The sequence below is a fragment of the Dicentrarchus labrax genome, unplaced genomic scaffold (genome assembly GCF_905237075.1).
Source record: "Dicentrarchus labrax unplaced genomic scaffold, dlabrax2021, whole genome shotgun sequence".
NCBI classification, from domain to species: Eukaryota; Metazoa; Chordata; class Actinopteri; family Moronidae; genus Dicentrarchus; species Dicentrarchus labrax.
This window is the reverse complement of record NW_026136714.1, coordinates 12,463,833-12,488,766: the sequence shown is the minus strand read 5'-3', so window position 1 is coordinate 12,488,766 and position 24,934 is coordinate 12,463,833. Positions and strand designations below refer to the sequence as shown.

Here is a 24,934-nt window from a genome sequence, read left to right as displayed (position 1 = left end):
CCAATTGTTTGGGGCATCTGGAAAAAAGCTTGTTCGGAGAAGACGAGGTGAGCGCTACCATGAGTCCTGTCTCATGCCAACAGTAAAGCATCCTGAGACCATTCACGTGTGGGGTTGCTTCTCAGTCAAGGGAGTGGGCTCTCTCACAATCTTGCCTAAAAACACAGCCATGAATAAAGACTGGTACCAGAACATCCTCCAAGAGCAACTTCTCCCAACCATCCAAGAGCAGTTTGGTGATGAACAATGCCTTTCCCAGCATGATGGAGCACCTTGCCATAAAGCAAAAGTAATAACTAAATGGCTCGGGGAACAAAACAAAGATTTTGGGTCCATGGCCAGGAAACTCCCCAGATCTTAATCCCATTGAGAACTTGTGGTCAATCCTCAAGAGGCGGGTGGACAAACAAAAACCCACAAATTCTGACAAACTCCAAGCATTGATTATGCAAGAATGGACTGCCATCAGTCAGGATTTGGTCCAGAAGTTGATTGACAGCATGCCAAGGAGAATTGCAGAGGTCTTGAAAAAGAAGGGTCAACACTGCAAATATTGACTTGTTGCATGAACTCAGTGTAATTGTCAAAAAAACTTTTGATACTTATGAAATGCTTGTAATTATATTTCAGTATACCATAGAAACATCTGACAAAAACACCTAAAAACCCTGAAGCAGCAGACCCTGTGAAAATGTAATATTTGTGTCATTCTCAAAACTTTTGGCCACAACTGTAGATATCAGCAGTATTTGGGTACAAGACAAAATAAGTAGAAAAATAAAGTGTAACAGCTAAAATTTTACATTTACAGTTTTATTTTACAGATATTTTACACTGCTTTCCACATGCAGAAAATGTTTAATTAGATCATCCTGGGAAATGCATTGACAATGCAGGTGCATAAATAAGAAAATTAACAATTACCTAAAGAGAGGAACATGCTGCTGTGTAATGATAATCTTTGTAGTGGGAAACTAATCCAATGAAGAATGCAAGCTATACATTATAGCAAATCCTCCTGCTCTCCTCTGTCATGCATTCCACAGGATAATTAACACAAGGCCTCGCCAATAGTCTACCTGGGTCTCTAAAGGACTACGCTGGTAGTAAGCGTAATAGGAGCAACGATGAAAGAGAGTGGGAGAAGGATGAATGGCCGAGTCCCTTGGATTAATAGTGCTGTGGAGGAAGAAAAGGCAGGGCAGGGAGTGAGGATAGGTGTGGAATCCTTAATCGTCTCTTTGCACTCTATAAGCCTCTCGAGTGACCAGTTGCCAGAAGTACATTTATTCCCGAGCACTTAAGATAAATGGGTCGATGCTGGCCACTCTTGCCTGTTTTCTTGTCCTTTGGCAAGAAGAAGCAGTCTGTAGCCAAATGTACGGGAGAGCTTGTCAGTCTGTGGAAAGTATACTAGGATTTATGTGCTTTGTAGAGCCTGTAGTTACTGAGCAGAACTGCTTGTACAACAGACACATACAGTATGCAATAGGGATGGAAAATAATACATTTTCATATTTGATCAATTATCGAGTACTCGCAAAAAAAAAAATTGGTTGGTAAAAGAAGTCTTCTGCTGGTTTACTTTTTGACAGCATGCTTGGCTCTAGACTTTAGTCTTGTTTTCCCATTCCCAGTCAATTCATTTCCCTCCCTTTCTCTGGGTACTTCCATGCCATTGTTCAATTTGTACTATTCCTTCTCTGTGGTTATCTCAAGATTATCTATCCAACCATTTTCCTTTTTTTCTGTGGTCACTCCCAAAGTGGTCATAGCTTGGACACCACATGCACACCGGCAGTATATGGTTACCATGATATTGCTCTTTCAGTGCATTGAGACGCTCCTACTCCCCCTTCCGCCATCACTGTTCAGGTCCTCAATGGCCATGTGGTCTGATCCGCTTGAAATCAACACAATACAAACAACTGCACAGCAGATAATATACTATTCAAACAGTATCAATAGGATTGGTGTTTACAGTAACATGCTTCTTAAAATAATTAATGGAAATACACAGACTGGCTGATTACTGCACTTTATTGAAGGCTTTGGAAAAAGCAACAAGGATTATTTCCCATCAACACGTAACCAAATTTATAACCAAAAAAACATCTCTCTACTGCGTGTTGTGTTCTAAACTTAATAATAACCATCATCAACATAATGCATGTTCAGAAATCCTCTAAAGTTAAACTAGTTAAGAAATTAACATAATAGTAAGAAAGGTCTTTCGAGTTTCAAGGATAGGTAAGGCTGACAGCATAAGGCCGTAATTCTGACTGCTACTTAACTCTATCACAGTGTCAAAGGAGCTAGTGTCAGGATTTTCTCCTTCCCAGGGAGGTTGACCAACCTAATGAGAATGAAACCATATTAATCTATAAGTTTTAGAAGAACAGACCATACAGGCAGGGTGACCCAGGGTAATTGTTTCTCAGTGAGTTTTCAAAATTACAACAAACAATAGATATTTTTCTAAACCACGTTTCGAATCTGCTTGAAACGAGTCGACATGCCAAAATTCAGTCACATTTCTAATTTTTTCTTTATAATATAGGTTTACCAAACTTCTAAGTAATTATTCTTCTGAGACCTCCTTGAAAAACTGGTTCTTCTGTCAATCAAATATATCAAAGCTTCATCTCTACCACTAAAAAGTCGTTAACAACGTATCAGAAAAAAGGGCAGCTTCACAAAACAAAGTATTTTGACTCCACAATGTGACTTTCTTCTTAACAGCCACTTAGGTCAGAATTCCTCAAATCCTTTCAAATTAAATAGTAAAGACACTACATAATGGTGTTTGCAGTCAGTCCAGTATTTTGTACAAGTTAGCACTGAGACATGAAATACAGCAAAAATTCAAGATGTGGGTCTTAATGCAACTAAAGCCTAATTTGCCACAATCCTGCTGACCTGCTCCAAGGCCTTCTACCACTGTGTTAAAGTCCAATGATGTGAGAAAAAGACGAAAACATGTGAAACAGTTTTTGGTTATTAAAGTGCTCCGACACACCATCAATTAGCAGCAGTATCTATATACATAGAAATGTGGTTCAGCACTCTTACAAATCAACCCTTTAAAAATCACCCATTTTACTGTCAAGAAAAATTCCCTCTAACCCCAAAAAGAAAGAAAAACACTTTCCAGTTCTCTCAGTAGTTACTTCATCTTGACCTCTGGTTATGACAAAATTATTATTTTTTAAAAATGGAAGAGAAATTAACACAAAATAAAAACAAACTAAAAAGTAAAATAGCATCATGCAGAATATCATCCATACTGTACATACATACAAAATTACATTTCTTTTTTTCTCTTTTTAAGAATAGATTCTGTAAACACTGCTTTAGGTCCTTTAGGTACGGTTTATCCACATTTCTGCTACAATCTGGATGTTTTTCCATTGAAAATAGTCCGCGGCTCCTGCTCTGGCACCTGCAGGTGATTTTTCCTTCATACTTCTCAGCCCACTCAACTTTTATACCATCCGTCCAATTTTCTACTCATTTCAAGTTAAAACCACAGAAAGAGAAGAAACTAGTAGAATTGAGTGGAAGCTCTAGTGTGGTGGTGTTTTTATGTGGATACTGAAGTGAAGTACACATTTTTAAGTACCCACATAGACCCAATCTTGATTTAAAAAAAGGATGTATAGGAATTCAAATAGAGAAAAGGACGAGGGGTGTTAGCTAAGGGCAGTCGACAAGGCTAAGTCTGAATATAGATAAGGCATAGCATGGGTAGAGGTTGGGAAGGTTTGGATTAGGACTCCACACGTCGGGCAGATTGTTAGCCTTTTTAGTACGCTTTCAAAAATGGGGGAGAGGGTAGCAATGGGCAAAGATTTTTGTGTAAGGTAGCGAAGGATTGTAGATGCAATTCAAAGGCCTTGGAGGAACTCCTGGAGCTGCCTGACGAGCTCCGTGTCCACGGTCTCCATCAGGACCCCAAATCCTTGGTCTCCCATCAGGGCCTGCTGTGCCTTCAGCTTATCATAGACAAACTGCTGGAGAGAAACGCTGTGCACCGGGTCCTCCAGGGCCAACTGTAATGGGATAAAGAAAATGGAAAGGGGAAAAATTACAGTTAGATGCCGCCTGAGGAAGTTTCTCCAAGTCAGCGTTTTGAGTGAAAGACCATGGGTTACCAAAGATATAAAATTTACTGACAGTAAATGAGATGCTCATATTCTTTGTCATGCACTGACTAAACAAAAAACTTTTCAAGTAACACAATTTCTCAAACAAATGCTGCAAATTAAATGCAGGCATCATTTCTTTTTCAGTCTCGTCCTCTTCTCCTGAGCAAATACAAGGAGGGTATATTTTGGCAGCAACTGAAGGTTTGGTTCTTCTTGGATATGTCTGCACTGTTCCGGATTTGGGGATTTCCTTTTCTCTCATTCTTCCTTGCAGATTTGCTCAAACTCATTCAAGTTGGAATATTGTTTTGTAGGGATTCAAGTCTGGTTTTGGCTGGGTCAGTATGGGATTTCACATTATTGTTCAGGTATTTCAGGTTTGATTTTGTATGTGATAATAGCTTCAGCGTGCTCTGTCTACCATGCTTTACAGTCTTAATACTATGCCAAGCTTCTCCCAAACCTAGCATTTTATATTATAGCTGAAGAGATTGCAATCAGTCTTGGACTCTTTTTTTGCAAACCTTTTTTTTTTTAACAATGACCTAGTACCGGCCAATCATCTAAGTATTCAGCCCAGCTATGCACTGCACTGACTGTTGTCATTCTAATAAGGTCTCACATTTGATAGTGGTGGGACATCTGACATGAAGAGGGAATAGATACTGACAAACGTGGTGAATTTGAAGTCTTCAAATTCCTGGACAATTAAGTACTGTCCTGTGGAGAAGGCGTAAAGATAACTGAAACTACACTGATATCAAAACCATCATCTTTGGTTGCTGTAGTGGTATGGAAAAACTTATTGTAGTTCAGATCAATAAATGTACTTAAATGTACAGTATATACTTATTTGACTTCTACTTAGGGCTGAAACGATTGCTCGAGTAACTTGAGAAACTCGAGTTTCAAAGCATTGAACTATTATTAACTACAGTCATACAGCTCACTGTGAGAGAAAGCAACATGAAGTATCTAAAGTTTGGGATCATTTCAAGCTGAAACAAAATGAAAACTCTGTGGAGTGTCTGTTGTAAAACTCACTTAGCCTAGCACAATAGCACAACGTCAGTGCTTCACTTTGAAAAGCTAGTTAGCAGTTATAAAAATATCACACAAGAAAATGATCAATCATCTGATTGCATGCGGCTTCCAGCTCAGCAGCTCCAAAACATATTCCTTCCAGTTTCCACAATTTTTATTGTCTTTAACCTGATTTATAGCTGCTAAATAGCTAACTGGTTGTCCACAGTCTGGACCAATTCAGCTGAAAACAGTAAAAGAATACTGCAACATGAGCTTATCTACACACTTTATGGCTGACAAAAGAAATGTAACTACCCTTCCTTAAAGGGGAAGGCTCAGCCGGTAACACATAGATGCGGTTAGGCTGTGGGTGTGCCAACTATAGGTGGATGACAGCTGCAGCGCTACTTCTACCTTACAATCTAGAGCACAACTATACATTACATTTCCATTGCAGGGTAATATAAAAAGAGATAAAGCCCAAGCCCTATTCACAGTAAATGACAGGAACAAACACATAAAGTCAGGTCAATATATATAGAGGCTTTATCTGAGCAACAATAAAGATTCTTTTGAAACTATTGACTGTATAATTCAATTAATTCTTAAAAACCAAAAAACTAATAATATAATTTATAATTACACTGCTTAACAAAAATCCACAATCAACAAAAATAGTAGCTAAAAAGAACATTCACCAGTAATGCTCTCACACAAGTTACTTTTGGCAAAAACTTTTTGACATACACATCTAACACAAAACTTACGCTAGAGAAAATGATACAGTATATGGAACTGATACCATTCATCTTACACGGAAGACAGCACAGAAAAAATAATCCTTGACAATAGAGTAAAAAGGCACAGACAAGTTAGATGGCTAACTAAAGCAAACATGTTTCTGTTGGCAAGCATACTGTCATTTATTTTCTTTGGAAAGAAGCAAGGCCAGAAGAAAACAACTGCATGGAAATGTCAGAAAGCCTGCACCGTTTGCAAATAAATAAGAGGGTTATATGCGTACAACAAAACTTTCCTATAAACAGTATAGCCACAGTACAAAACTTTGTTGTTTTGGAAAATAAATAAAAAAAATGTATTATGTGATTTAAAAAAAAAAAAAAAAAAATAAATCTAAATGGTACTTTTAGCATCATGCAAATTTGAATCTGTCATGCACCCTTTAATAACCAAGGGTTTAAAGTTATATTTGTGTGTGTGTATTTGCATGAGAGTTTGTGCACCCGCCTGCCTGCAGCTGGATTCTGGCTCTTTAATTTGCTTTGATTTAACCACAGATTAACTGTTATTACATAATGTTGCATGACCCTCCTCCTCAAACCTTTGAAAGCAGGTTAATGTAGTGAACTACATAAGCACAAACTCCCTCCATGACTGGATCTTCTTTATAATTTAACATAACCAAACTTGACATTTGAGCAGGTTTATGCACTATTGCTCATGCAGTCCCAGAAGAGCCCGACAAATCCCTCAGAAAAAAAAGAAAAAGAAAACGTTGGTTCCTTTGAGAAGCAGGATATTGTAATGACAACTCTTGGTCTCTAGCCAATCACCAGAAAGAATACTTGTCATGCTAATTAGTTCTTTGTCATTATAGTGCAATCAAACTAGTGAAGAGTGGCTGTTGGAGAGAAGCTTAATGGAAAAGCTGTCATCTAACCTGCATAATTACCTTCAGCACAAGGACCTGCTGGAAGTATGTGTGTGTCTGTCTATTGAGGACTGTATCCTCTATTATGTGTGCGTTTGTGAAACCATGGCACGGACTCTAGTGTGGTTTGGAGACAAATATCAAGGTCTTTGCAAGCCTCTCTTAATCACTATGATCATCATAAATAATCTAATCTAACCTAATCTGATCTCTGCAACAATGTGCCTGATATAAGAGGACTGGGCACATCAATCTGAATGACAGTATATATCTTGTGTTTGTATTAAGAAAGATATAAATATAAAATAAGTGTGTGCATGTCTATGACAGTGTGTGTGTGTCTCTGTGTGTATAAGAGTGTTTGTGCAGTACTTATGTAAATTGAAAAGGATAATACAAAGGTAAAAATGCAACAGATGAAGACAGTTCAATTAAGAGGAAGAGCAGAATGTAAACACGATCTTATGGGTCGACATGAGCTTAAAAGGCAGAATGTTCAAGATAGCTGACAACAAAGCGCTGTGATAAAGAGCAATATGCTGACAACAAAGCGCTGTGATAAAGAGCAATATGCTGAAAACACCTGCTGTGCTGAGACTCTGCGCACAAAAACACAGCACTGATACAAACCAATCTGAAGAGTGAAAGCTACCAATGAGAACAATAAGCATGATTCACCAACATCCTTGGGGAAAATAGAAAGAGAAGAAAGAACAAAGGAGGCACGAGGCAAGGAGAAGTGAGGATGTTTGATTGCTAGGCATGCCAGAAAGGTGAAAAGGACAGTAGAGAAACTGGCAACAAGGAAACACAAATGCAACAAGAGTAGGGAGTATTGACATGGAAGAAAAAGGATTACCAGGAACTGACACAATGACGTCGTAACAAAGATCAGCATAAAGAAAGCAAATGATGAAAAGAGATGACGCGGGACACAGAGACAGTTGTACCCCTCAATGTTCAGGAAAGAGAGGAGGAGCAAAGAGAGGAGTGGGCAACATGAGAGGAGGCAGAAAAAGATGAAGAGAGACAGATGAAATGACAGAGCCTGTGAAAGCCCTCATCTCTAATGCAATCCCTGGACTACCGCTGCCCTTTTCCAAAGCAAACAAAGTAAAGAGTCCCATGCCATTACTGTAAAAACATCAGTGTTGTTCAAAATTGGCCTGCACCAGAGATTTTTAACATCTCCCACTTTAACACACACAACGTGCACACACACAAACAAGTGTGCAAACAGCCACTCTCTGAATGACAGGTCCACACAAAGGCAAGCACATTCGTATTGAAAACCAACTACATACATATAGCTACTGTTGAATTAGAAAATCTTGGACTAACCAGCAGTCACACATTCACTGATTATCAGGAGAGAGGAATGAACAATAAACAAACATGTTTGAGTAGTCAGAAAGTTGAAAAAAATATTTATAGGCCCACTTGTGTTCATTACCACTCCATTCCTCTCACAGTTATTTTCTCACCACAGTAGCCTGCTCCATTCAGCGGAAAAGCGTGTTTGTGACAGAAGACATAAAAGGAAGCCAAGTCAGGCAGGCAACTGCTAACTGGAGTAAATGATGAAACAACCTGTACTTTTCCAGCCTTTATCTCATATCCCATGGTGCCTCACGTCTTAACGGCAAACACACAAATACAGTACATGAGTGTGTGTAAAGAGAGTGTGATGTAACGAGCTGTGGGGCTGTATGATGTACTGAAGTAAGAAGAAGTGAATTGTGTAAGGGGATACTGACAGTGTGGATCTGAGGATTACACTGAGGGCAGATGTTAATTTCATCAGCTAATTTATGACACATCATCTCGGCAGCCAGTCGCCCTCGGCAAAGCTGACTGGACTTGCAAGCTGCTCTCAAGTGGTCAAATTTCACTCAAAGCATCAAGTTGTTTAAGACAAGTGCTTCTCAGCACATGCTGTAATAGCTTCATGCTTGTGTTAAACAAATCATCAATATGCTGCTTGAAAATGTGCTTTTTTAATTTATAAAATGTACTTGGATGTGAAGACTAATGGTCTGGGTCAGTCAGGAGATAAAATGAGTGTGTGTTGTTGGAGGACCAGTTGCTGACTTTAATTCTCTTTACAATTATTTTTCAAAGAATGTCCATTTCATGCAAGAATTTAACTTGCATCATTTCAGCAGTTGCCTAGAGGCACAACTATAATCACAGTCTCCATGTCGCTCAGTGGGTTTTCTTTATATTTACTCTGCCTGTGCACCTGTTGTCTTCAGGTCTATCCAAAGCTTTGGTACAAAGTACGTAGTATGTAAGTAATGGTGTCAACACAGCTCAGACTGTGATGAGTGTTCCTCATCACTTTATTTATATACATGATCAAATACGTCTTACAAAATGCACTAAACGCTACACACTTACCAAGCACCAATTAAATGTTTCAAAGAGCCAGAACGGTGCTGTCCAGGATTTCTATTTATGTCTTGTAAATGGACGTGTCTCTCTCACACACAGATCAGTTAATCAATAGCCTAATTGAATGACACTGTGACCTAATAAACCTGGTGCTGTCACAGATGGATGCCGTGGTTACCACAGTGTCTACAAAGCCATTTCTCTACTGTTACTTGACATAGAGCAGATAGTGGGTCAGAGTGGGTGCTTTTCCTGGGGCATGAGGTGGATCTTATCAAGTCTCTCTCTTGGATATCTGATGTAAGATTAATGTGGTGCATACTGTTATGTTCACACATACAATTGCAACATCTTTAACGTAAGTAAATGCATAACTTTAACGTTTATTTGTTTTGTCTACAGGCATTTATAAATGCACAAGACTTAGAAATTCTGTATTACAAGTGGCATAAAAGAGTAACTTCACTGCTAATTGAATGTATTGGTTGGATTTTTGCATTTGAATTCAATTCAGTTCGACTCAACTTTATTTGTATCGCGTCAAATTATAACACAGTCAACTGAGTTATTTCATGACACTTTTCTAATAAAGTGGGTCTAGACTACTAAACATGGACTGTTTTGTATTACTGTTTTAGTTAATTTACCATAAACTCATAAATCTTTCTAGTCATGTTTAACTAGCTAACTAGTGAACATACATTGATCAGCCAGGGTGTCCAGGTGGTTATAATGTTATGAAGCCCCATATGCAACAAACTGTGATGCACTGTGTGTTCTGACACCTTTCTATCAGAACCAACATTAACATTTTCAGCAGTTTGAGCTACAGTAGCTTGTCTGCTGGATCAGACCACACAGGCCAACCTTCACTACCCACATATATCAGTGAGCCTTGGCCACCCATGACGCCAGTTCACTTTTCTTCTATGGACCACTTTTAAAAAGGTACTGAATACTTCGGACTGGGAACACCCAACAAGAGCTGCAGCCATTACAATTTGGCCCTTGCCAAAGTCGCTCAAATTGTCAAGCTGCCCATTGTTCTGGCTTCAACTTTAAGGACAAAATGTTCACTTGCTGCCTAATATATCCCACCTACTGACAGGTGCAATGATAATGAGATAATCCGTGTTATTCACTTCTCCTGTCAGTGCTCATAATGTTATGGCTGATCGGTGTGTAGCATCTCGCAAAATGTAAAATTTACTGACAGGTAAAGAATATATATGTTGACTATAAATCAAAACACTATTAAATTAAAAAATCAAGGCAGCACTTCATTGGGCAGCACCAAGAAAGAACTGGTCATCTAAACAGCCAGAAAGCACTCAATGGAGGAAAGTTGGCCACAAACAGTTTTACATTTTAAAGTCTGAACTGTCAGGAAGATAAAAGGGAGTGTAATCAGGGTTGCGGATGTGTGAGGTAAAGATACAGGCAACAGAAAGATAGGGGAAGAGTAGAGGTGTGATGAACAAAGAGAAGAAAGGAGTGTTTTTGCCCTGTGGAGAAGTATAGCTACAACAACATCGTAAGTGGACTGAAAACATGTGATGAATTAAAGGACAAAAGCAATCTCCATGAAGATAAGGAACACAGCCAGCCTGATGGCACACTAACCAAATATTCCTGCCAAGGCAAAAAGAATGCAGGCGAAGGAAAGATGAGGCCAGTGGAGGCTTGAGGAAGAAGAGAAATGGAGTGATCATGAGAGGAAAAGAGTGATGAGAGGAAAGGATAGAGGGGAAAGTGACATGCCCCCTGCTGTGGCTCACTGATAAAGAAGCACTGGTCTTCATGCCTCGGAGAAAGTAGAAGATAAATGAGAGGCAGGATGAAAAGAAGAGAGACAGATGAGATGTGAAGAATGTGGAAGGGGTTTGATAGTAGCCTAGTGAGCAGTTGAAGAGAGAAAAAGCAGAGGAGACAGAATATAGAAGTAGGCAAGATGTGCTAAGAAAAAAAAAATTTAATTATGACATAATTATGATGACGATAACGATGCTGATGACAGCAGTAAAAGTCTGGCCTCTTTTACCTCATGTAAAATGCCCACTAAAATAAACACAGGTTAAACTTCCTCCATCTGTAGTGACAATAAAATGATTGTCCTGAGGTTGCCAAACATTTTTGGTGCTTATTCTCATATTCCCTATATTTTAAAAAGGGTCCAGTGTGTAACATTTAGGAGGATCTATTGGAATATAATACTACTACTGTAGTGTATAATCAGCTGAATATAGGAATCTTTCTGTTTTCATTACCTTGAGCCGTTTATATCTAGATGCCGCGGGTCACCTTCCATTGATGCCACCATGTTGAATTACCATGTTTGTACAGTGACCCAGAAGGGGCAAACCAAACACTGGCTCTAGATAGGGGCGTTTGCATTTTTCGTGGGTTTTGCGGCCACCGTAGCGTCTCCTTAACACTTGGAAGGGGAGAGGGAAGCGATACTGTTACGATCTGAAACTACACCACTAGATCCCTCGACACTGGATGTTTAAATGTAAAAGAGATCACACAAAAATCTCCTGGCCACAGACATTCAAACCTGATGCAGCGCTTAAAGCATAACTTAATCTTTGCAGTGGCTGACACAAAAAGTGTGTTGTGTCACACTTTTGCATATAGACTACAGTTAGGTAGGTGTGGCTTTTGTAGAAGTGTGAATCTGTATGGGCAATTTATTCAAAATTGACCAAACTCCCCCAGAGCCAAAGAGAGACATTATACAACTGTTTTTACAGGCTGGGTAGTACTCCCAGTGACTACTAAACAGATCTTAATCTGTGAAATTGGTAAAGTTCCCCTTTATAATTAATCTAACTTACAATAGGGGTGGGCGATATGGACAAAAAATAATATCTCTCTATTTTTTGGGATTTTGGCGATAACGATAATCAGTCAATATCCTTTAAAATGTGATTGGAATTGTCTGAGTTAGGGCCACCAAACTCATTTTCCGAGCACCCAGCGGTGTTAAAACAGATTTCAACTTGAAGCGCTCTGAGCGCTGCACTAAAAAAAAACGTCTCCGCATGGATAGAAGGGCTGTAACGGTTCTGAAACCGAGACTGAAATCGCGACACAGAAGTCCACGGTCTCATCTTGCGGATCCGAGAGACAGAACCGCGACACACGATCGCTCCCTGGACTGTTGAGCTCTCGTTAAGACAGTGTAACTGCAGCGGTGGCCCGTGGGGTGGTAGCAGTGTACGCCTATATCGTATTTGTATTGACAGTAGGTTATTCTAGGTCATTTTCCACCTTATTTTTGTGTTTATTTACTACTTTAATCTGCTGTCTTTCTCTTCTCCCCACACTCACGCACAGCACACACACCTAGCCTGGACCTCTGGTCACTCACGGCAAACACGCCCGCTTGCTCCGCCTCTTTCTGTCTCTCTCTCCCTGTGTGCTGACTTTCTCCATCTGCAGTACGTTTCATAAACTCACCCGTGATTCAGTTTTCAAGTGCGCCGCGTGGGTCCAAACCGAAACGATTGTTAGTGAGTGACATCTGCGGTGGTGCATTCACTGACGCTCCGTAATGTAAGATTTCTGCTGTGTCCGCTTAATGTAATATCAGATAACATCTCTCTCTGTGTTTCTCTGCAAAATAAAAACCGAGGTATGAACCGAACCTTGGCTCAAAAATCGAGGTCTGAACCAAACTGTGGATTTGGTTACTTGTTACACTCTTATTGGATAGCTCAGTGCGTAGAGCTGGCGACCCATGTACCGAGGCTGAGTCCTTGCTGCAGCGGCCCAGGGTTCGAATCATCCCCTCTCTCTGCCCCCTTCCCTGTCTAACTTCAGCTGTCACTGTAATAAAGGCAATACAAGCACACAAAAATATACTAAATATATATACTATACTAAAAAAAAACCAAAAAAAAAAAAAAACAAAGCTACCTTGAGGATCTCACTAAAAATAAGAGGTGGCTACTTGACACTTCCTAATCTGGCAGAGATTTGAGCAGTAACCTAATACCAGGATGAAAAGCAGTGTTTTACTGCCCTCTCTGGCTGAATGTTTCAAATGTGTTGCACCTCTGACAAAACACAGCATCACTGCTGGTGTGGTCATTAGTGTGTTCTGTTGCACCTGTAACTTTAACTGTAAACTTTGTTTTGTTCTGTACTTTCATCCAAATCACACTCACATTTCCCACTACAACTAAATATATTTATATACCCTGGTCATGTATTATAATGTGGTTTCCAGTGTTTTAGAAAAGGTAACACTGTCAACCTTTTACAAACCTGACAATAGTACTTTTGCAAATCTGTAAAACTGATAATTATAAACCACAATACAGATTTTGTAACTGACACAACAACAAAATAGTGATTTGAACTGCCCTAATTTTACAGATTTTGCCGTACTAAATCACAATTTTTATTGTTTCTGCAGTTGTGTGTGACAACAGAAAAAAAACACCCCTTAAAAAGACAGAAGGATATGTTAGTGACAGCACCTATAATTTGTGATTGGTTATACTAAAACACAAAACAGGCAATCGCAGTTGGAGGCAAAAGAACAAAGCCTAGCCCTCCTAAGACCAAGTGGAATAACCACCCGTTTGTCAAAACAATCTTCCCAGCCATGCTCTTTAACAGACGCACTAATACAAGTGATAATACAAACAGAGATTTAACAATGTTTTTGTTTTTTTTTATGTATTGTGTGTTTTTCAAATGTGTTCACATTAGTATTGCCTAAATAACAAGTGGGTCCTAAACTACACTGACTAAACAGAAGAGAAACCAAACAGAGTGAGACAGAACAGTGAGCAGAGATATAAGGTCATGTACATATGTCAGCGTTAATATATCCAGGGACAAAGACTGATCAACCATACAGAAAATAGATAGCACCATTAAATAGCCATCGAGAGAGACACAATTGTTTTTGTTTAAATTGAATTTAAAATGTATATGACAGGAGAGGTCAGAGCAACAGTCATAGAAAAAAAGGGCAAGAGATTACGTAAACTCGCCCCCAAACACAGACAAACACAGACCTCTTTTTCCTTTTGTGAGGTTTCATTAGTTCGTGGTCTCTTGACTTAGAGGGAGGATTAGAACTTGATTGCAGTAATTTTCCTCACTAAATGAGGCGGCACAAATTGTAATACCCTAATTAGCATTGTAGTGGAGGGTGTAAATGTAAGAGCCCTTTAGCAGTCAGTCATAAGGGTGCATAATACTAAAACCATACCTTTAAGTGAGAGTGTGCACATGCATGTACACACAATATCAAAATTTGTGGAAACATGGAAGAGTTGTAGAGCAAGACCATTCTCAAAAACGGAGTATTGGTGTTGAGAGGAACACAAGGTCTACAGCAACTCTGAAGAAGTTTGCCCTTGTAGGATGGCCTTGATTATCTGTAATAAATAATAGCCTATAAATAATTCTGGCAATTTAAAACAACTTTTTTCATGTGCAAGCCCTCACAGTGCTTTAGTGGATTTGACTGAGTGATTGGCTGTGACTTAGACAAATCTTGCAACTGGGGCTTTGAGCGACAAGCTGGGTCAAACAGTGATACGCAAAATCCTGTCTGAAATCTGCTGTGCCATCTGGAAGGCACTGAAAGACAAATTTATGCATTTGTAAGATAGGACTCGGGAGTAGAAGGATGCAGTCAGCGACTTTTGCAGTTTGAAACTTTTTGTCATAGTACAATAAGGGAATGCACAAAAAAAAAGAAAGCACTCAGACATAGGAAGAATATCCCAAATACGAAGGAACGTTTTCAATTCTTTGTGATATAAACAGAAGATTTCTAATTATTGATGCTTTTAATCATGATAATGATGATGTGAGTTTAATAATGTAATTTGCGATACACTGCAACAACCATCTTAGTGCTAAATTGATTTACTTCAATTCGTATTTGGAGCTTTGCAAACATGCAGTATCCTTTGCCTGTCAAGCTAAATTTAATGTGCTTAATTCATTTGTTTATTTTGACAAGACCAAGACAAATGTCTTTTTTTATACTACCACTGTGGCTGCCCAGTTGTAGGACTTTTAGGAGGACAAAAACTTACTCATTCTTGAATCAACAAAATAAAAATGTATGACTTTGTTTGGAATACTTAATGCAATGCATTTCATTTAAATTATTAGTATCAAAAAAATAATGTGCAGAGGCATACAAAGTCCAACCAAATCAAGCACAATCAAAAGGCTGTATTATTGTTTTATTCAATTAACATTTAGTGCCTTTTGAAAATATTAAGCATGCTCTTACAGGTATAATCAGCCAATCGCTCTTATGACCATAAAATCTTGACTTGTTTTGGCTATTGAGACAATAAGTGCTGTCGGTTCCCCTCGCCTGAGTTGCACATGGAAAGGTTCTTTGCATAACATCATATTTTTAACTTTGGTTCTTTGTTTGCACAGGCCGTGCATTTGATATACTACAGACAGAAGAACTGTTATTTGTAACTATAATTTTAAGATGATTTTCTCACAGGGCACCAGAGTTTTTCTGAATGTTTGAAGCAAGAAGATTTAATCAGTTTAATGTATTCACACTATTGTGCAGATTCACAGTTGATGGCGGTACAATGCCAAAATGTTGCAAAGTGCAAACAAAGGCAGGAAGGAAAAGATGACTGCAAGCTAGCAAATCCAGTAAACAATCCAGGATTTAAAATAAAAATTCTCTACCATGTTTCATGAGGAAGGAAATGCATTTAACATATTTGTTGGACCTAAAAGATACATTACACACAATCCATTATGTGAATGTAATTTACAAGAAACCTACACAGGGTGCCTTCATATAGTGAGTTAGAAACCTGATTGCGATGTGTTTTCCTTACAGTAACACCAGCAGGATTTGCTGATTTTATTCAATATTTGAAAATAGTTATTACAAATGAGATAGCTCAATAAAGTATGACTTAATGATATAAACAGAAACTCCCTGCACAACTATTTCTCTCTTCTCCAAGAGGCTAAAAGTCCATGACCCAGTTCTGGTCAAATCTGAACAACTAGTACATAAGTTGTAGGCCTACTGAGGTCCATTACAGGCCAAAGATACCTTGCACTGGAGAACACAGTAGCTCACTTGGTAGAGTGCGCCCCCCATGTAGTCCTGCGAATCCTTACCGCAGCGCCCCATGTTTGATTCCAATCTCTAGCCCTTTGCTACAAGTTGTTCCCCCTCCTCTCTCTACCCTTTCCAGTATATCTTCATCTGTCCTATCAAAATAAAAAGGCATAAAAAAAAGCCCAGAAAATATCTTAAAAAAAACAAAAAGAAAAAAAAACAAAAACAGATTGCATTGAGCATTAAAATGCTGGCGAACAAAACAAACACTTCTTATCAGATAGAGGATGTGTGCAAGCCACATAGGCTTGCTAAAATATTTCCAAATCTGAAGTCATGACAGAGACTGAGAAATACCCAAAACAGATAAATGTGACTGCTTTTATGCATGAGAGTCTGAGGAGTCTGAAGAGTCTGAAACAACATTAAAAAAAGATAAGACTGAGGTTGTTGTTGCTTTGACTTCTGCAATGCAACATATTGTGATGGGACATTTCCAGTTTGCACCATATTGTGTTCAGTGAGGGTTACTAGCTGTAAAATACACATCGGGTCTCTCAACACAAAAAACAAATTAAAGAAATATGTCAAATGCATGTATAGCTGAGTCATTCTCAATTAACTGATGACAATTTTGAGCTTCTACTTTGTAGTTTTGATCTACTGGACGGAATTGTTTACAGTGCAAAAGTTGGGTACTATTCTAAGTCTGAAAAAGTCAGACACTCAACTAAAGAATCTTACGCAAGTATAGTAATTTTTTTTGGGCTGTTTGGTTGCCTGCACACTATCCCGTGTGATGTTATGGTAAATATAATGCACTTATTTAGCACCTTTCTTTCTTTTCTCTTCTTTTTTTTTTAAATATGTATTTATTGCCTTTAGTTGATAGTTACAGGTTAAGAGTGACAGGAAGAGGGGGAGAGAGAGAGAGGGATCACACGCAGCAAAGTCAAACCCATAGCCGCTGCAGCTAGGACTCACCCTTACTACATTGAAACTAGCAATATTTTTCTGGACACATTCTGTGGGTTTTCTGTTTTACCAGCATTTGTTGTGCGAGCGGCAGCCTTCAATACTAAAAGAATTATATTAATGGGCCAGTTTATTCTCCATTCCCAGCTACACCCGTAATGGCTTAATGATGGTTTTGCAAACAGCATCAAGTAAACACAGCATGCTCGGAATCCCTCTTTAGACAATACTTTTGAACTGCCAGCAATATGCCAAGGGATAATGTACCGTAGATCAGCATTTGCTTTCAGTCAATCAAGGTTAATGGTTTATTTAATTAATTAATCTAACTGTCTTGACCAAAGAACAATAAGTCAATACTTTTGCCATTTGTCTGACAAGCCCTGACTTGAGTGAACAGGACTAAGGGTGAGAAAAAGCAGTCAACAATGTGAATTTTCATCAACAACCAATAAAAAAACACATAAATTAGTTTCCAGTGTAATGAGCCACAAGCAGAATGAATACGTTTCACACTGGTAATTAAGATGCATTTAAGATCAGCTTAACAACTGAATTGTCAGACAAAAGATCAATTATTCACATCACTTGAATCAGATTAATTAACTGCCAGCAAATCCAGAGAGCTGACAGGTGAAAATACTAAACACACTTTTGGCTTCATCATCATCCAATCTGCACAGGTGCAACATTAACAGAGATAGGCAGAGATGTAAGTGGGCAATCTAGCAAGTCTAGCATTCCCTGTGGTGCATGCTTTATATTTTAATATCTGGCTGTTCTTTATAACAACAGGTTACGGTCTTGTTAAGGTGCTGATGGGCAAAGCTGTGATGTAATCACATGAGCTCAACAGACTCCATGCACTACTAAGGGCGCAGTCACACGTGCAAATGCAGGGGAGTGACCATCGCCTGCCGAGGCGAACGCCCGAGGCCAACCACAAACACTTCTTTGCTATCGGTTGAGGCTGCAACTTTGCTGGTCAAAGTTCACCAAAGTTGCAAGTTTGCGCATGTGTGACCATGTCCTAAGCAGATGTATTTTATAACCCTACTAGCATGCTTTACCTGCTGTACTTATTTTTTCCTGCCACGCTCTAAGAACCTACAACTCGCAGTACTCCCATCGACAAATGGCTGTGGAGCTGAGAAGCGACAGAGATGGAAACTAATTTTGATAGCTCTGTATGCCTTAGGCGGCACAAAGGAGAATCTTTATATCTTGTGCTGCAAAATAACACTGTCAGGGAGGTCTGTTATTCAACAAAACCAAATTATGCTGACACTGATGGTCTGCTTGAGACTAGGAGCAATAATAAAGCAAGAATGGCAAGTCTTCATTACTAATGCTTTGTGTGGCCCACAGTGAATTGATAACACACTGAAACTCATTTCCTATAAATATATACCTCTAGAGGACCTCTGGAGTCACTTTGATTGTTCATTAAAATGAAATAATGAAAAACTGTTGAATGACAAAAACAATTTCATGATTAATCGGTAGTTCATAAAAGCATCAAAAAACATTTTCAGTTCACTGAGTAATGGCAGCCACTGGGTAATAATGTAATAGGTGTCATTTTCTATAATTTCTTTTTTAAACATCAAAGCATGCACATTTAATGGAATCGTCGTTTAAGGGAACTAAATCAGTCTAATTGCTATTCTACACCAAATAAATCAAGACTAATTAATAAGTACTGGAATTTTTTTTTACCATTCACTCTGAGCAATAACAGCCATCGGGCAACAATGTAATAGTAAAATTCTTTATCTTCCTCTTCTCAAATTTCAGAGCATTCATTTAATAGGATGCCCTTTCACAGCCTCATTCCATCAGCAAAAGTTTTACTGGAGGTGGTCCATTGATTGGAATTTTTACTTTAGACCCATTTGTATTAGACACATTTGCCATGCTCCATATTTTACACTGGAGTTGGGTATCACTTCGATTTTAGCGATTCTGTTTCTGATTCTTATCAAACCTTTGTTCAAATTATTGTCTTCATTAAATGAACACATGGACAATGCATAGCACATTCCTAAATGTGGCTGAACAGTTTTTACTCATTTCTGTAACTCTGTTAGTCTAAGGAGTTTTTAGTCTGAGCTGCTTCCAGAACTCCATGATATTTTTAGTATAGACACTTTTTTTGTGTTAAATTCAAAATTAGCATGACCACCTTTAAATCTGAAAACTGTTCTAACAGTGGGTCTAATGTTTATTATACTATCATATATACCCACTATTTCCAATACCAATCACAGAAAGATGCACTTCTGAAAACCAACTAATTTGCCTAATTGCCTGGAACAAAAAACTCATCAGTTACACATCCTGAGCAAATGCTATAAATGACTAAACCGAGCATTCTGTTCAAATAAATCGAAACTACATTAAACAATAAACAGTATACCAAATGGGACTTTTCGGGATATATAGCTGGGATGCTGCAATACAGCTGTGATATATTATACCATAAGAAGTAATGTGACTGATCAGCATGACGTCTGAAGCCAAGATGTAGCACTACAGAGATAGTGAAACTCCTTGGGCAAAGAACCCCATATCAAGTCTTTTGACATTAGGTCAGTGGAAAGGGAAAGAGGAAGGGATCACAAGGGATTACAGTTACATAAGTTGTGTAAACTCCTAAGGAAGACCTAATGGTGGCCTCCACACATGCTGTGCTGTGTATGGTGCCTTATAGAATTGTAAGTTTAATGATGTGCCCTTGAGATAGCTAGAACAGGCACTTGACTCCTACACACTCTATTCCTAAGAGTACAAGGATTCTGTTGCCTGTCTGGATGAAGGTTCAGCCTATTGGTATCTAGCTTTGCCAAGGTTTTGAGAGAAACTCAACAGAAATGTGTCTTTCTAGAAAGAGTTCCAAATGTAAATAATGCCCAGCAAGGTCTGTGGACTATCCTAAGTAGTGGAGCATTGTATTTGGAATGACATGGTTGCTTTCGAGTTTTTAAAAATGTAATAATTTTGTGATTTGTGCACCACAAACAAAATTCTACTGTCCTACGTCATGAAGGGGTGGTACGAGAACTTTAGCAGGCCAATACTTTAAACTTTAAACTATCTGTATAGCTGCAATAGATACCACTAAAGATGTTAGGGACACTACTGGATGTTTTATTTATTCAATTGCTCAATTCAAGTCTCCCCATTCTCCAGTTGAGACCTGCCTTCTAGCTTACACATAAGTAGCGTATGTAAACCATGATGCAATACAATAGCTTGAGTTTGGCCCATGTTTGGTCATGATTCAATACATGATACCATATCTGGCCATATCACTATTCAATCATCATGTTTAGCTATCCACCCCCTCATTATATCCCATTCTTCCTGCACAATAGTGTATAATAGGGCACATTTGTCTTCTATTTTTATGTTGGAGACTAATCAATCTTTCACACAAATGCACTACAATAACCTGTGTGTTGTGCATGTACATTAGTGTGTAGGCTCGAGTAGGTGTGTGCCACCACAGCACAACAGACGGAGCCAATGTCATTAGTATCCAGTGGAGAAAGTCTTTGATGCTGCCTATCCTTTTTCTTGTTTGATGGTGCTGGCCTTGTAGATGAAGCACAAGACTCAAATGATGCATTATGTACCGTGGCCAGAACACAGCATCAGTTAGCCTAGTCTAGTTGGAACACTCAGATCAAAGTGAGAGACCCCTACAAATCCCAGACAAGATGGAGTGGAACAGTCAACAGCTTCAAAAACACAAAACAAACTCCCCCTTCATGCACAGACAAACATGACAAGTCAAATTTAGGAGCAAGTCTGAAGACGGCAGCAGGGGTGAGGCAGCCTCTCCTCCCACAGGGACTATAAATCTTAGAGCTGCAGACAACCTCTGAATGGAATGATAGATCGAGAGGAACACTGTGCTATTCAGGACATCCTTAAATAAGCCAGAGACAAATGTTTAAAGGTTGATCACTAAGATTTTTTTTTTTTTTTTACATTTTCCTTCATTCTAGGTTTATATCAAACTCAAGTGTGTGTTATTTGCATAAATGTGACAGACCAGGTCCTACTGACCCATCTGACAAGATCAGTCGACACACGAACATGTACATTGTGTTTTGACCTACATATGTAGAGAAGACATTCTGTACTAACAAATACCAAATTTAACTACAATATTGTAGCTATATACACTTCAATCAATTTCTTAAAATCACTGTAATAAACATTTTGTTATCATGGTAAAAAGAAAATGTAAAGTCATGATCTTTATAGACCATGAAATGTATGTATGCATGTAAACAGTGGTGCTTACTCACTCACACATGCACAGAGTCATCACTTCTGGGCATGGAACCAATTCCCTCAGCATAATATTTTATAAGACATTTGATCAAATCTTTTGTTTGATTCAGCGATTTCGCTGGGACTCTAAATGATCTGGGGGGCATTTCATATTGGACAATTTAACACTGAGATTCAAACACATTAAAAAGTATGACGAGCTTATAGTGTCCTACAAATATTGGAATAATAGACACCCAGATTATCCAATACACATATACTTTGAGCACTACATGGGTATGTTGCACAAATGATCACACCAATTCTTGTAGGCATATGAAGTTAATACAAGGGATTTTTCCAGAAATGCATAAATTGTGTGTAAAAACAGCCTGCTTGCTTGGATTTGGAAATTTAGCTAGTCAAATTCGTTGACCCCTCCCTAACCTTTATTAAATATGCAGGACTTAGAGGTCAACATCTTATGCGGAGAGACAACAGCATACATTAGCAAGATTTATTCTCTTCATTGGCAGTAAATACACATGGGCCGATAACTGCGCTATATTTAGAGCTTAACAAGATATTTAGGGCTGATGAACAATAACGCTAGCCTCGAGAAACAGCATGCTGCGTCTATGTACTGACAGTCCTAGACACATACACCAGATAACTTCTCTTGGTAGAGCAACTAGGCGAGCTACAACACGGGTACTCACTCTCTCAAAAATAAAGCTTCTAGTGACTGTCAAAGCTCCACATGACTCCCTGTTTTTCCAGCAGAGACACAGAGAGTCTGACAATAGCTCCTCATGGCTGGTTAGCTCTGACTAACAGCTCTACATCACTGTCCATGTTGTACTGAGCGATGGTCAGTATCCCCCATGTCCCCACAACTCAACTGTCACATGTTTAAAGCACCCTTTAAATACAGAGCTGCCAACCGTTTCATTTAGCGGTTGTCAGTCATCATTAGCTTTAACATTGTCATATGTGAATAACTGGTCATTTGTCACCATTACCACAATGACGATCTGTCATCAATAAATACAGCTAATGTCAAGTTTGACTGTCAGGCTAATTATTCTTTATTAAATAATGTCTAGTGTGACACTTGTGTACTGTTTTAAATGTGAGCTAAATTAATTAATTAAGATCTCTCTCTCTCTCACTCGTTTCCTGTCGTCTCTCTACTTTTAGGATCTGATAAAGGCCCAAAAAATAAATGGGAAAATAATTAAATGCTTCTTTTTCCTCATGATAACAGGTAGTCTGTGATAACAATGCTTCAGTGTTGTTCGTTTCTTTAGTCATTTGGGGCACCAGTCAGGGAAATCCCTGCGCCATTACGTTAGTATTTTAATAGTATTTTCAGTATAATTATGAAAATAATTTAGGATAAAACCTTCATCATAAGACTTAAAACTTCTCTTACTCATTTCATTTGTCGCTCACATACTGTGGCATACATTACTTTGTACATATTAGCATATGCTGTATATATTTTATTATTACTATAAGGTACATGGGCTCTTATTACATTTCTATTTCCATTATTATTATCGTAGTGTAAAGTATTATTTCTATTCTTTAACATTGTGTGAGCACCTTGAACAACTGTAACAAGCACATTTTCCTTGGGGATCAATAAAGTATTTCTGATTCTGATTATACATTAATTACAAATGTAAATTGCTAATTTTCTTTCTGCCTTTGCAGCACAAAACCGATTTAAAACCACTTAGTTTTTCACAGTGTCAGCAAAATAATTTCTATTTTTTCCTGGAATCTGTTTTAACTTGACCATAAATCACATACATTTGCAATAAGCTGTTTTTGCAACACTGAAATTGGTATGTCACCAGCTTTAAAGAGCTTTACCCTTTAAGCATCCATGTTTGATTATATTAAAAAAAAGGTTGTTTGCTAAAAAAGTTGTGAGTTGCCATACAGTCACTGTCATCTTAAAAGCAACTTATCTAGCAGAGTGTCACAATGGGGGATATCAGATGAGTTAATACCAGTGGGGAAAAGGTCCCAGAGGTCAAACTGGACATAGAGGGGAAAAAAAATACACAGGGACTAACAACTAACAGCTACTAGGAATTGTAAACTAGTCTACCACTAGAGTTGTGAAGAAAATGTGATATGAGGACCAGTGATGATGGATTTCTCCTTTTTCCCTGTATTCACTCTTCATTTGTGCTGTTTTTTTCTTGTTGAATTAGATTTCGCTGCTTCCTTGCAGGCACCTGCAATCTTCAATAATCATACAAATCTCACTTGCAGGCAGAGAGACTGTGATTAGACTGCTTGATGAGGGGGAGGCTACATAAGTAGAAAGTGAGGCGGAAAGATAAGGGGGGAAAGCAGGAATGGGATACACCAGAAAGTAAAAGTATATAAAAGGTAGATGGTTTAGTTTTCATTTCTCTGTCCTTGCCATTAAACTATATATACACTCAAGAGCAAGAAAATAGCATCATAACTTACACAACAATCTCACCTCAAGATCACATCACATGATCTTCATCAGCAGATGGAGTGTCATATCTAACAATTAAGCAAACTCTATCTGGTTTTTAAGGTCAAGAAGGAACTCTAAAGCTCAACATCATCAATCAATACTTGAGTGATAATATTTGAGACTTTAAATAACATAATTAACATATGAGCCCATGTTTATTTATTTTACATATATAAACACATACCCAACATTTTTGATAAGGATCTGTTAAATAGTTTTTTTCAAGAATTGTGATCAAGAAGACTTTTTTATTCATATGCAATGAATTTAAAACTCAAACATGGTAGTGCTCAATCAGGGATCTGTGACTATCCAATACACCTGCTGGAAAAGAAGGAGGACTGAGTCCAGGACTTTGGCTCTAAAACAAGGCTGTTCATAAAGGTAAATCCAACTATATCTATCTATATCTTCATCTCCCTGACTCGTTCTATGAGTGCTCATAGTCTCTCACCAGCACTTTCAGAATAGCACAAACATTCTTGTACACATTAATGCTTTTACACCTCATACACCTGCCAAGGAAAGAGGCCATAAGAAAGACAAACCGGAGTCGGTAAATGTTCAAAAATGTTAGGAGTGTCCTTCCTCATTAACTTTTCCTGAAAACTGTCTCATGTGGGTACACCTATCATACAAACACGCACACCCACACACGTCTCCCAAGCACACACACCCACACGTATAGAGCAGGGGGAGGTGTGACTTTAAGTCTCCTCTTTTCTATTCCCTGGAGCAAAAAGTCAGGGTCTGGGCTGAGGTGATAAGTGCACTTGGATACCGCCCAACAAGTATACACACATACTCACACAGAGAAAAAGTCA

At 38.5% G+C, this 24,934-nt stretch overlaps 1 protein-coding gene across 3 annotated transcripts in view; it reads right to left on the bottom strand.

Annotated features, from left to right (window-relative positions):
* Positions 1-2,022: 2,022 nt before the first annotated feature.
* ipo11 (importin 11) overlaps positions 2,023-24,934 on the bottom strand; it is a 116,905-nt gene continuing 93,993 nt past the window's right edge. For all 3 annotated transcript variants that reach the window (XM_051421991.1, XM_051421993.1, XM_051421992.1), the window contains exon 30: positions 2,023-4,052. In XM_051421991.1, the coding sequence (XP_051277951.1) occupies positions 3,888-4,052 (165 nt within the window). In that variant the 3' untranslated portion in view covers positions 2,023-3,887. The remainder of the gene's footprint in view (positions 4,053-24,934) is intronic.